Source organism: Scomber scombrus, chromosome 14 (assembly GCF_963691925.1).
Source record: "Scomber scombrus chromosome 14, fScoSco1.1, whole genome shotgun sequence".
NCBI lineage: Eukaryota > Metazoa > Chordata > Actinopteri > Scombriformes > Scombridae > Scomber > Scomber scombrus.
This window is the reverse complement of record NC_084983.1, coordinates 12,504,752-12,516,482: the sequence shown is the minus strand read 5'-3', so window position 1 is coordinate 12,516,482 and position 11,731 is coordinate 12,504,752. Positions and strand designations below refer to the sequence as shown.

The window sequence follows — 11,731 nt, the reverse complement described above, 5'->3', positions numbered from 1 at the left end:
TCATGTGTCACACTTACGTTTAACAGGCAACATTGTACTCTGGTTATATTTACGGCTGATATTATTACTGTTACAATTTAGCTTATGGTTATTTTCCTTACTCTGTTTCTGGTTCTTGTATGGTCTACATGCATATTTCAACAAACAAATATAATGGGTTTTATCTTGCAGCATTTTTTATTATCTCTGGAATATGTTTTGGCATTTGACTTCCTAAATGATACACACATTGTAAGCATGCCCTATGGGACAAATCACATTTTTTTACTCTTGAATAAAATATGCATGAACAAATGTGGGTTGTGTAGTTTCTCAAATACATAAATAAGTAGTGCTTACTACTGTACAATGTTGCCAACATTGATTCCTGCATTCAACAACAGCATCCTACATCCAACTAAAGCTGCCTTAATGTCTTATCAAAATGTATCTATTAATGTCAATGACCAGTTGTTACAGTGATGTTAGCCATTTTATAAATTGGTAAATTATAATCCAAATGACTAAATACATAGATTTGTTGGTTTGTTTTCACAAGGCTTTAGCCAATATTTTCAAATGACACACATACAAATCAAAAGCAGCAAGGTGCCACTTGTTTGGTGGGTATAAAAAAAAATCACCCACCAAAATAGTTTGATATATTATTGTCAAACAGAAGCACTTGAATGCATCACAGCCAGGCTCCGAAGGCGGCGTCATTCTCCATCCACCTGTTGATGTTACTTAACCTTATGGGTTTTTTTAAATGTTGTATTTATTTTACATCTCTTTAGGTTACAGACTAACCTGACGCACTAGGTGGTTTGTTACACAGAACCATCCGAGAAGTGTTTGATACAAAGCAGGCAGCTTGATTTGCAACGTTGATTTTTCCAAACCACCAAAGACTAAATATAATGGACGTAACCACCAGGACGTCATTCATTAGTTTGAGGACTCTCGTTTTTTGTTGCCCTGAGTTTAGCATTTAGACCGTCGCCATCTAGGATGTTTGGAGCTAGAAGCTCCAGAAAGAAATTATCTTTAAGAAGTTACCATATTTGGACAAGGGCGTGGCGCTAACCCTGACGCTAGCTTATAACTGTTAGCTTGGTTATTGTTAACTATGATAATGCTAATGCAAAAAAATAGGCTTAAGACCACTAAAACAAAACGTATTTACAGGAATAACAGAACATTCGAATCATTAGAGGGTCATTTAGTACATCCAGACACATGACTTTTTAGGTGACCAAAAAGTTACAAATAACTTTCATGAACTGAAAACAAGGGCTGTACCTGTATTCTTATTATGCGGTTCCACCATAGACTGTATATAAAATGGACGTAACATCCGTTACGTCACCCATTGGTTTGTGGACTGCTGCTCGGGAGCGAATAGTTTTGGATCTGGGTAGCGCCAGCTTGAAAATTTCCGGTGCATGCTGGGTAAAAAAAACCCACGGATTCTACTTATATTTTTTTTATTTCTCTCTCTTTCTATGTTTCTGTACTTTGCTTTTATTATTAGTGTGTGTGTGTGTGTGTGTGTTTGTGTGTGTGTGTGTGTGTGTGTGTTTGTGGGGGGGGGGGGGGGGGGGGTTTACTATGATTGGGTTTTATTTTTATTTCTCAAATTCAATTTTTTCTGTTAAATGTTTGTTTTATGTAAAGCACATTGAGTTGCCACTGTGTATGAAATGCGCTATATAAATAAAACTGCCTTGCGTTGCCTTGCCTTATATGGGCATCAGGAGGAGCATGAGGCGCCCTCCTGAACCTGTGAACCAATCAACCTGTCAATCACGACGTAGCCGCGCCCTAATGCATACCCTGCTTTATCCTCACATATAAAATCAGGGAGGCCAACATTTCCCAAATGAACATCATACTGCATTGAAGAAGGCTTTAAACTAGCGATTGAGACCATAAACACATTTTGAAAGCGTTTACTGAGGTTAGAAATCAAGTGAGAAGTTGGTGAATTCTCCATTGACTTGTATAGAGACGGAAGTCCTTTTGACACCAAAACGGTCGCCCCCTGGTGGCCTTTTGATAGAATGCAGCTTTAAATTACTTCCGCGTTGGCATCATTTCAGAGGACCAGAACTCCCCGCCTGGGTTCCACCCATAGGTTCCACCCATAGACATACTAAAGCATCTTTAGTATGTCTATCAGTGGCGGCTGGTGACAAAAATGTTTGGGGGGGCGCAGTTTGATGGTTGGTGGTCCTAGGGTTAGTGTCAAATAAGCCGTAGCACCACTTCATACCGCAGCAAAAAAATAAAAATAAGAAAGAAAAACGAATCTAAAAACAACACAACACACTATAATGTCCCCTGGTTTGTCCCAGTATAGTATCTCTGACCCACAGAGAGAGGAATAAAAAATTATAACCAGATATGATAAAATGCACATTTCACTCACATCACTTAAAGATACCAGCAGTTAAAGCAGAGTTACCAATAAGGTAATATGCTTAAAAAGAGACACCACCTATATTTTAGTTATTGTGTCTTCAGTCCTGATTTCACAGTAATCTGTTAGTTGTTGCAATACCTAAACATGACAATAGATGGCGCATTAAGCACTATACACTGCTGTGATTAGGCATAATTTATTTAACTTTAATAATGAAATGTACCCAAATCAACTGTAATAGTCAAAATTACTTCCATCACTTCTTATCCTGCATTTATGCATTTTAGTTTTTTACACTTCATAGTTATGTCTTTTATAAAGTATTTTTTAACACTTTACAATATTAATAACAGCAATGCAGCTACTACCTGATCTTTTATATGTCCTGTTGGAGCTGCTGGATGCAGCCACTGACTGAATCTATGTTCCTCTTCTGGAGCTTGGCATAGCGGAGGTCCACATGTGGCCAGATGTGGTGAAACAGCTGCAGAAAGAGCTCAGCAATGCTAAGTCTGCTAAAAACAACTTAGCTCCATGCTATTGTCTCGATGGCTGCAGCTTTCTGTTTGATTTTTTTCAGAGAGATGTTTTAGGTCTCGTTCCCCTGTCGTTGTCCACAACGCTTCGGTGCTGACACTTTGAAACAGCAAACAGATAAAGCAATAAAAGGAATAACTCACACTGCATCCAGCTAGCCAGCTCCGTTTATCATAACAGCAGCAGGAGAAACTCTCAGCTCCTCCATCACCTGCTGCTGCTTTATCCTCTTTCTCTCTTCTAGTTAAAGTCTTGTGAAATTATTTTTTTGTAGAGAAATTACAAAATAATCTTCTTTAATTTCCGCGGCTCCACTTTAACGTCATCTCCTGAACCTACCGTCAGCAGGAGTTTGGGTGACAGCAGCTGACGGGAGGGCGTGAATGACAGCCGGAACTGTCCAATCACAGTAGATTAAAAAACATGAAACAACAACAATTCGCTGCCAATAAAAGTGGGCGTGTCCGGGGCGCACTGAGCTGCGCCCCGTGGGAAACGTGACGCAGGCCAATGAGAGAGCAGATTCAGGTCACATGCTTGTCAAAAGTTTGAGGGCTTGCATTGACTTCCATTAGTCCGGCGCCCCACGTACAGGAAGTACATATAGAAATTAATAAAATACCATTTGGAATCGATTTATAATGAATGATGATAGGTGCTTAGAGGCTAACAGGACCATCTTGCAAACAAATACTATTTATTTCATAATTATTTAGCATTTTCTAATTCATTTATGTTTAATATGTTTAAGTAGATTTTGGCCAGATATTTGATGGGGGCGGCGCCCCAGCGCCCCGCATTGACCGGCCGCCACTGATGTCTATGGTTCCACCTACATCATGTTACGCCATGATTACGTTACCTAACCAACGTTGTCACCATAGTAGCGACTTGCCAATCACAATATAGCCACACTAAAAGCATACCCTACTTTATCGTCAAATTTAAATTAAATGGGGCCATGATTTACAAAATGAACATCATGCTGTATTGAAAAAGACTTGAAACTACTAGACTGAGACCATAAACTCATGAGGAAACCTTACTGAGAATATATTTCAAGTGAGAAGTAGGGTCATTTTTCTCATACAATTCCATACAATCAGGCTTCTTTTTGGATTAGTGGCGTCGCCCCTTGATGGGTCGTGCAGCACTCAACCACTCAACTACCAAGGTGTTCTGTTTAATGATGTATTATTGTTGAAGTTGTATTATTATTCCATTGAATTAGTTTCTCTTACTTTTGTATGTGTAACTCATTGTGCAAAGATGTAAGCTTGGATCAAAGGTTGACTTTCAATAGATCGCAGTGAGGGAGCTGACAATATAAATAGATTTCTTAAAAAAGTCAAGGCATATTTTGGTTTCTACCACAGACTATAAAAAACAGGGATGAATCAAATACATTTTTATGATGTATCTTGCTCATGTGGACATATATTTACCTAATGTGTCATTGGGTCATTTATAAACTAACTTAATTCTACTGGTGTTGTTGTGTGCTGCTAGTTTGAATTAAAGTCTGTAATGAGAGTCATTCCTCCAAAAAGGGGCAGGGACGTTTTACAAGCTGAAGTCCCGGATGTGTGACGTATTGCCGGCCTGATGTATATAATACGCTGGCCCTTTAAACACTGCTAAAACCCAGACAGCTTTAGACTGTGCATTTTTTTAGACTTTCAAGCTTAAAAATGGCCCAGCTGCAGGCCTGTTTGCAGCCTGACAACAACCGCCATCGTCCGCTGACCGGATAGTGCGAAGGAGTTGAGTGACTGTCTAACCTTACGCAGCGGCTGTCTGTCAACGAGGCTAACAGGCTATCTAGCTGTAGCTTTGCCATATGATATAGACGTACATTGCACAGGGACACACTTCTGCAGACAGCTATAGGATCGGCGAAATAACCCCGCAACGCTGAAATGGACAAAGACGAAGCGGACCGGATGATAGAGAGGGCGAAGCAGTGTTTACGAGCAGGACATAAAGACCGGGCGTTGCAGCTGCTGTATGAAGCCCAGAATATTTACCCCAGCACCCGGGCCAGAGGTATAATTACCGTAGCTGACGCACATTTAAGCAATGGCAGCCCGACGAGCTAACGTTAATGTTAAGTAACTAGCTACTTCATCTCAGCCTATGCAGTTTAGAAGATGTGTTTTTAGATTATAGGATGAATGGAAAGGTATAGCTAGTATTGCTTTTTTGCAGACAGGGGCAGAAATTAGCTATTTAGCTTTAATACTTAATGTCTGCTGAGGCTGCATGCTGAAATGCAGGACTCCCTCCCCCCGCACAGTTCTGACAGCAGCTGAAACTGTGCTTAAATCTGATTGTGTGCAGTTGCTTTTACCCAGTCTAATTGCTTTTGCAGTAGTGGCAGGATAATGAAGTTGTCATAGATTACTTTTTAGCTTTTTGAACACAAAGTGCATAATGCAGATAAGTGCTACGTGGTCTGCAGCTGTTTGTATTATATTTCACACATTGTGCAAGGGCCTGGCACTGAAAAAACTTTTTAAAGGGCTTAAACTGTCAGTGTCACTTTACTCATGCAGAGATGGGTGACAGCTGAAAGAAAAACCCTTAATAAATGAGTGGTGTCATATAATGAATGCAAATGGTTCCACACAGGCCACAATTAATCACTGAATTATTAGAGGAGTTTGAAAGTGATGTGAATCTTATACTGTGGGTTCCACATTCACCAGATCACAATACATTTAAGTACCTATGGGAGACTTTGGACATTTTGTCAATTTTCCCTTCTGATTTGTCATGTTCAGGACCTGTCAGGATGTAGTATGTACCATGCTGATTTGTGTTGGCTGTTATCTTTAATTTCCAGTGTCATTTTGACTGTCGTCATTACTTTTACAGTGCAGGCTTTCTTCATCTTCTTCCTGTAGTAGTCCCACCTGAGTTCTCTGTTGACCTCAGACACTGTGTTCTTGTAGTGCTGATAGATGCCATAACCAGGAACGGAGGCACTGCTGCTCCAGAAGCAAACCACGTGCCCCCACCGACAGGCTGGAGAGACGAGGACATCGGAAACAACCAAACAAGTCATGCGAGTGGTGATGAAAAGAAAACCTACACAGAGGATCAACGCCAGGGTGTTCTCAGGTGCACACTGACTCTTTTCATATATATATGTTTTTTTCACACTGTTACAGAGTGACAGTCTGACATTGTTGTCCACTATGTAACTGTGGCTATGTCCAATGCTCTGACTGACCTGACTATTGATAATACACTAGTTTAGGGCTGTAACTAACCTTTATTTTCATTATTTATTAATCTGCCTATAAAAAAATAATTAGAAGAATGCTCGTTATAATTTCAGAGAGTTAATGTAATGTCTTTTAAATGTTATTTTGAATGACCAACCGTCCAAAATCATAGCTAATCATAGTAAATGTAAGCACTGCTCACCAGCATTTAATATTTGAAATTGAAGTGTGTTTGTGTTTATTCAAAAGTGAAGGCAGTGCAGTAACAAAACAAAACACTTGCCTGTCATTGGAGTTTCAAGTGTTTTTCTTCTTGTCCAGTATGATAACTGGTCCAGTTCAGAATAGAATAGAATAGAATTTGGGACACTGGAACCCATCAACACAATTAGGACAATACAATAATTTGGTGTGTAATCAAAGGTCTATTCCTATGTAACATCATTGAGAACAACTGTTACCTCAGTTTCTTTGCTGCAGCAGCAATATCCAGTGGTTTATTCACTGTATTTGATAAACAAACAGATGTGTGCATGGATCAATCACAACCATCCCACACCACATATCAGAAAGGAAAAAGTCTGTTTAAACTCAAAATTTTGCTTTGACATCTTAATCTCAAGACAACTGCAAATGCACTAAGTGTTTATAGCCAGAATGAAGCAGTCATGTTAACCAGTTGCATCTTAACCTGTTCATCCTAATTCATTATATTTATATGAATTGATTACATGTTTATTACATTAAAATCTGTTTGAAGAGAATACACCTGCTTGACTAATAAGGTTAAATTGGCTCCGGAGAGAGTCATCCTTTTCCTTTTTGAAGTTCTGACTTGTATTCATACATCCATTGTCCTTTGTTTCTGCAGGATAAAGAATTGCAAGGACTTTTATGAGATTCTCAGTGTTCCCAAAAATGCTAGCGATGACGATTTGAAGAAGGCATACAGGAAGTTGGCCCTCAAGTTCCATCCCGACAAGAACTTTGCCCCAGGGGCCACAGATGCATTCAAAGGTATGAGTTTTTGTAAAAAAAAAAAAACAGACATTTTTTTATTTGGTGACAGAATCTGTTTCAAAGCATTGTGTCTGAAAAAGAAAAAAAAAACAGTGCACCAAAGCTGAGGGCTTCTCTACCATATTGATAATACTGATCCCACAGAGCAAACAGTTCTCAATTACCAGCTCTCAGCAAAGTCTGAGGTCACAGTCAGTTAAAGAACAGATCCTATGGGCTGGTAGTGTCTGTTTATACAATAATCAGCAGAGACTTGAAGCTGGGTCACCCAGTTTAACCAGTTTCAATTCATTCCTGAAACCCTGTTTTTAATTCCTTTGTGTCAACTGCTAACACCTGCACTTACTGAGTTTAAGGGATAGCTTCCAACATCATCAATGTCTCCCCCCCTCTCCTAACAGCAATAGGCAATGCATACGCAGTGCTGAGCAATCCAGAGAAAAGGCAGCAGTATGATCAATATGGAGATCAGTCAACAGCTGCAAATGCACCCCAACAGTCCAGCCACAGTCGCTATGCACACTACCGAAGCTTCCACCGAGACTTTGAGGCTGACATTTCCCCCGAGGAGCTCTTCAACATTTTCTTTGGAGGAAGGTTTCCCACAGGTGAGCAGTCGTGAACTACAAGGACTAGTTGAGATGATGATGCAATTCGTCAGACTCCAGAAGTTTGAAACTACTTTTTTTAAAAGTGGCAATGCAGCATTAAATAAATTCGTAGCCTAATATTTCTGAAACATCTGGCATGTTTTCTCAGTAAATACTTTAACTGACATACAGCACTAACAGCTCTTTTGAATAATGAGACTGAAGATTTACTGATTTTAAAATGCTTAATGGATATGTTCAGTCATTTAGGAATACAATCTACTGTAAGTATCTGTTTCATTGTGGAAGTGTAGGTGCTACAGAACTGTGTCTGTCTCTCTGCAGGAAATATTCACGTGTATACTAACCAGGGAGCCTCCTACTCTCAGTTCTATCAGCCTCGTCGTCGACGTGCTTATGAGAGGCGCGAGGAGGTGGTGGAGGACAACCAGAGTCAAGTCAGTGACTCACAAACCATAAAGACAAATCCCTGTTAAACATCCACACATATGTAATCTTCTTTGTGGAAATAGGGCATTATTCTAATCATTACCAGGCACTGGATAGCCATAGCAACACCGTACTTTGGGTAGTCTTATGGGTGCCTAACCCTAACCCTCTTTCTTTTAAAGATTTACTTTATGTCGCTCATTTACTTTTGTCATAAATGAAGTGCAGTTATTGCTTTGGAAGAGCGTGGTTTACTTCAAAGACACAAAAGTACTGTGCTGGCATGACTATGCAGTGTATCATTGCAGCCTACATATAGTACAGTATTCTTTCTAATCTGCTGATTTTATCTTCCCACAGAACACCTTCACAGCTCTCCTGCAGCTTCTCCCTGTACTGGTGTTAATCCTCATATCAGTGTTTACGCAGATGATGGCCACTAACCCGCCCTACAGTCTCTTCTATAAGCCGTGAGTCAGTCACATCATCAACCAAACTACTGTACTGACATTATAGTAAATCTCATGGTCCTTTCCCTGGGTAAATCTGAGTTATGTTTGGGTTTCAGGTCCATGGGGTTGGTGGTGTCCAGGGAAACGCAGCACATGGGTGTGCCATACTACGTGGATAAAAGTTTTGAGAAGGAATATCGTGGAGCTGCGCTGGAGGAACTAGAGAAAACCATAGAGACTGACTATATTGAACACCTGCAGAACAGCTGCTGGAAGGAGAAACAGCAAAGTAAGCAAGCAGCGCACATGGCTTAAACAGGGATAATCTGTTTTGGTTACAGTGCAGGTATCACTCATCAATCTCAAATTCTTGTTTATATAAAAATATTAGATTTTTTATCTTGTTTCCTGTAACATTAGCAGGTTACACATTGTGTAGAAAGCTATTATAAATATATGTGATACACCTTCCTCTTCTTCTCTTTTTCAGAATCAGACTTGGCAAATCTCGGACAGCTGTACCGAGATGAACGTTTAAAGCAGAAGGCAGAATCGATGAGGCTGGACAACTGTGAGAAATTGAATCGATTGGTCGGGCGTCAGAGGGGCAAATGAGGAGTTAATGTCTCTTTACAGACTCATCTTGAACTATACAAATAATAAGTTTTATTGAGGTGTGTAATTTATCCAATCTGGCCACTTTGTAGGAAAATCTCTTTGGGTACAGCACAGTGGGAGATGTTGCCACTGGAAACAATGTGCCTTCTCTCCTCTTGGATGGTAAAAAATAGAGTTCTGCATGTTAGCTGCCAAACCTGGCTATTGGTGGTAGCAGTGTAAAGTGCAAACTCACCGTGGAAGTGTTATATGATGTCTCTGCGCCTTTAAACTTTCTTATAGAAATGGCATGACATACGGGGTCTCCCTTTGGGGTTATGAAGGCAGTTGTATGTTCACATACACATTTTATTTGTTTAGGTTTTGTAGTTGACCTGTATTTATTTTCTTGTTTTGTGTCTTCGCTGAAACTTTTGGTGTATTTATTTAATAGTTAATAGAGTGAATGTTACTTGAGCATCTTGGCTCATCTTTTATCTGTAGGAGGTATTTAATTACAGTGACTTAAATAATACTGTAGTCTCTAAACAAATCTGAGAGCATCTGTACTGTGAAATGACAGAGGACCTTCTATTTATGATCAAAACAGACAAATCAGACATGAAGAAGGACTATAACATCTACTGTATACTGAGGTTTATCAGGCAGTTTTACCTATGTCACTACAGCTGTAGCAGCTATAGACACTTTACAAAACATGACCACTGTTTTTGAATTAAGTTGCTTATTTTACAAGGTTGTACTTGCCAAACATCAGCAGTCTTTACAGTAGATCTTCCCACTCCCTGTCTGTCACTCACCTGCTTGCATAGGTGTTTATTCCTCCGATCATAAAGCTTCAGCCCTTCAGGTACCAGAGTTTGTGTGTTGTGCACGTTTTGAAGAAGTAGCTTTGATTTGTAATAAGCACAGAGTCCAGTTCAACCAAATCCACCTCTCAGTCCTGCTCAGTGTTCCTGGTGTCCCTGGTGAATATGCAAAGCTCATTTGTGAGCTTTTCGGCCCAAATTTTATAAATGTTTTATAAACCCTGCACCTTTTAATTCATACAGATGTTTTGTAAAGAAGACAGATTTTGTTTTCTAAACTTAAACTGAGTATGCAGCTTTGTTAAATGTCTGTGGATGTGATCAACATTCTCCCACAGTTAGGAACTGGAGTTGTGACTTTTACTTGTCAGGTTTTGTCGTGAGGAGGAAACTTGTGCAGTCGTTATCTTGAATTCTTTATATTTTACCAACCCTAAATCATTACAATTCTTGTCGCTGTGCACTAAGACTGCCAAACTGCCTTAGCTGGTCTCAAACTTGTGAAATGTTCAGGTTCATCTCAAGCACTTTTAAGTTATTATTTAACCCTGTGTTCTTCATTGTTGCATGCACCCTAGTGAGAGGCCCAAGTGTTTTATTAGTTACATATTTATTTTTTGGCAAACACATCTTCACAACTACTGACGCACTAAATGTTAATTAATTCGAAAATTCAGGTACACACACAGTAATTCACAAAATATGGAAAACCTTTACTGTGATAAACACAATTCAGGTTTGGCATCGGTTTAGTTTGGTAGTACACGTGAGCAATATAACACTGGAGTTTCAACTTTCAGCCAAAAATACCAGAAAATTAAAGATCTAATGAGGATTATGTTTTGGCTGTCTCATTCATTCATTTGTGATTTCATGGTGCTTTGACTCTCGACTGAATGCTTCATTTTTGGGTGATATTCTTCTTCCAGGAAAGGGGCAGATGACACCTGCATGTGAAAGTCCACATATTTTCATATTAGAAAGCTACACATTATCCTGCATGAGGTTTAATGTTGATTTAGGCTTCTCGCAATGTATAGCTGGGCTATCAGTCAATCATTAGTCTCTTTATTTGAAGATGACTACATTGGGAACGTGCAATCAGAATTTCTAAATCCTGTTAAATATTACACAGCTTTGACCGAACATGCACAACATTACACATACAGTAAATGATTCTGTACATTTGCCTTCTGGCCTTTATCCGATCCATCCAATTGCTTCCTTGAAGATGAGAGTTGCTCTAAAGTTTTGATGGTGTTTGGCTTACTCCACAGATCAAGTATGACGACACACAGCATTTAAACTGTCATTCACTTGTAATGATGCCTATCAGACTTCTGAATCTGAGAGTAATAGACAAATGTGTTTCCTTTCACTTTGCAAAGTCAGCAGTCATTGTCATAATGAAAATATGAACACAGTATGACTTTCAGAAACACCAACTGTTTAAATCCCCCCTGGGAGGATCAAGCCTTTTCTCTATTATCCACATAATCCCTCCATCAAAGTTTTTGATAAGACAAGGTTATATTTGAAAGAGAGAGGGAGCACATCAACATTTGTTGCATTTTGTGTTGATATTGTGTGGGAACAAAGTTCAGGACAAACATAGTAGGTT

The 11,731-nt window shown here is 39.4% G+C and overlaps 1 protein-coding gene across 1 annotated transcript; it reads left to right on the top strand.

Moving 5' to 3' along the window:
• The first annotated feature begins 4,600 nt into the window (after positions 1 to 4,600).
• dnajc18 (DnaJ (Hsp40) homolog, subfamily C, member 18) lies at positions 4,601 to 10,939 on the top strand. The gene is made up of 8 exons (XM_062433873.1): positions 4,601 to 4,987; positions 5,896 to 6,064; positions 7,043 to 7,188; positions 7,593 to 7,799; positions 8,127 to 8,239; positions 8,592 to 8,701; positions 8,800 to 8,972; positions 9,174 to 10,939. Exons 1-8 carry the CDS (start codon positions 4,861 to 4,863, stop codon positions 9,296 to 9,298), a joined length of 1,170 nt encoding a protein of 389 aa, XP_062289857.1. The 5' UTR covers positions 4,601 to 4,860; the 3' UTR covers positions 9,299 to 10,939.
• The last annotated feature ends 792 nt before the right edge of the window (positions 10,940 to 11,731 follow it).

Coding starts and splice junctions, on each gene's coding strand:
- dnajc18 (XM_062433873.1), top strand. CDS start 4,861: ATGGACAAAGACGAAGCGGACCGGATGATAGAGAGGGCGAAGCAGTGT. Junction 4,988..5,895: donor CCCCAGCACCCGGGCCAGAG/GTATAATTACCG, acceptor GTGTTCTTGTAG/TGCTGATAGATGCCATAACC. Junction 7,800..8,126: donor TGGAGGAAGGTTTCCCACAG/GTGAGCAGTCGT, acceptor GTCTCTCTGCAG/GAAATATTCACGTGTATACT.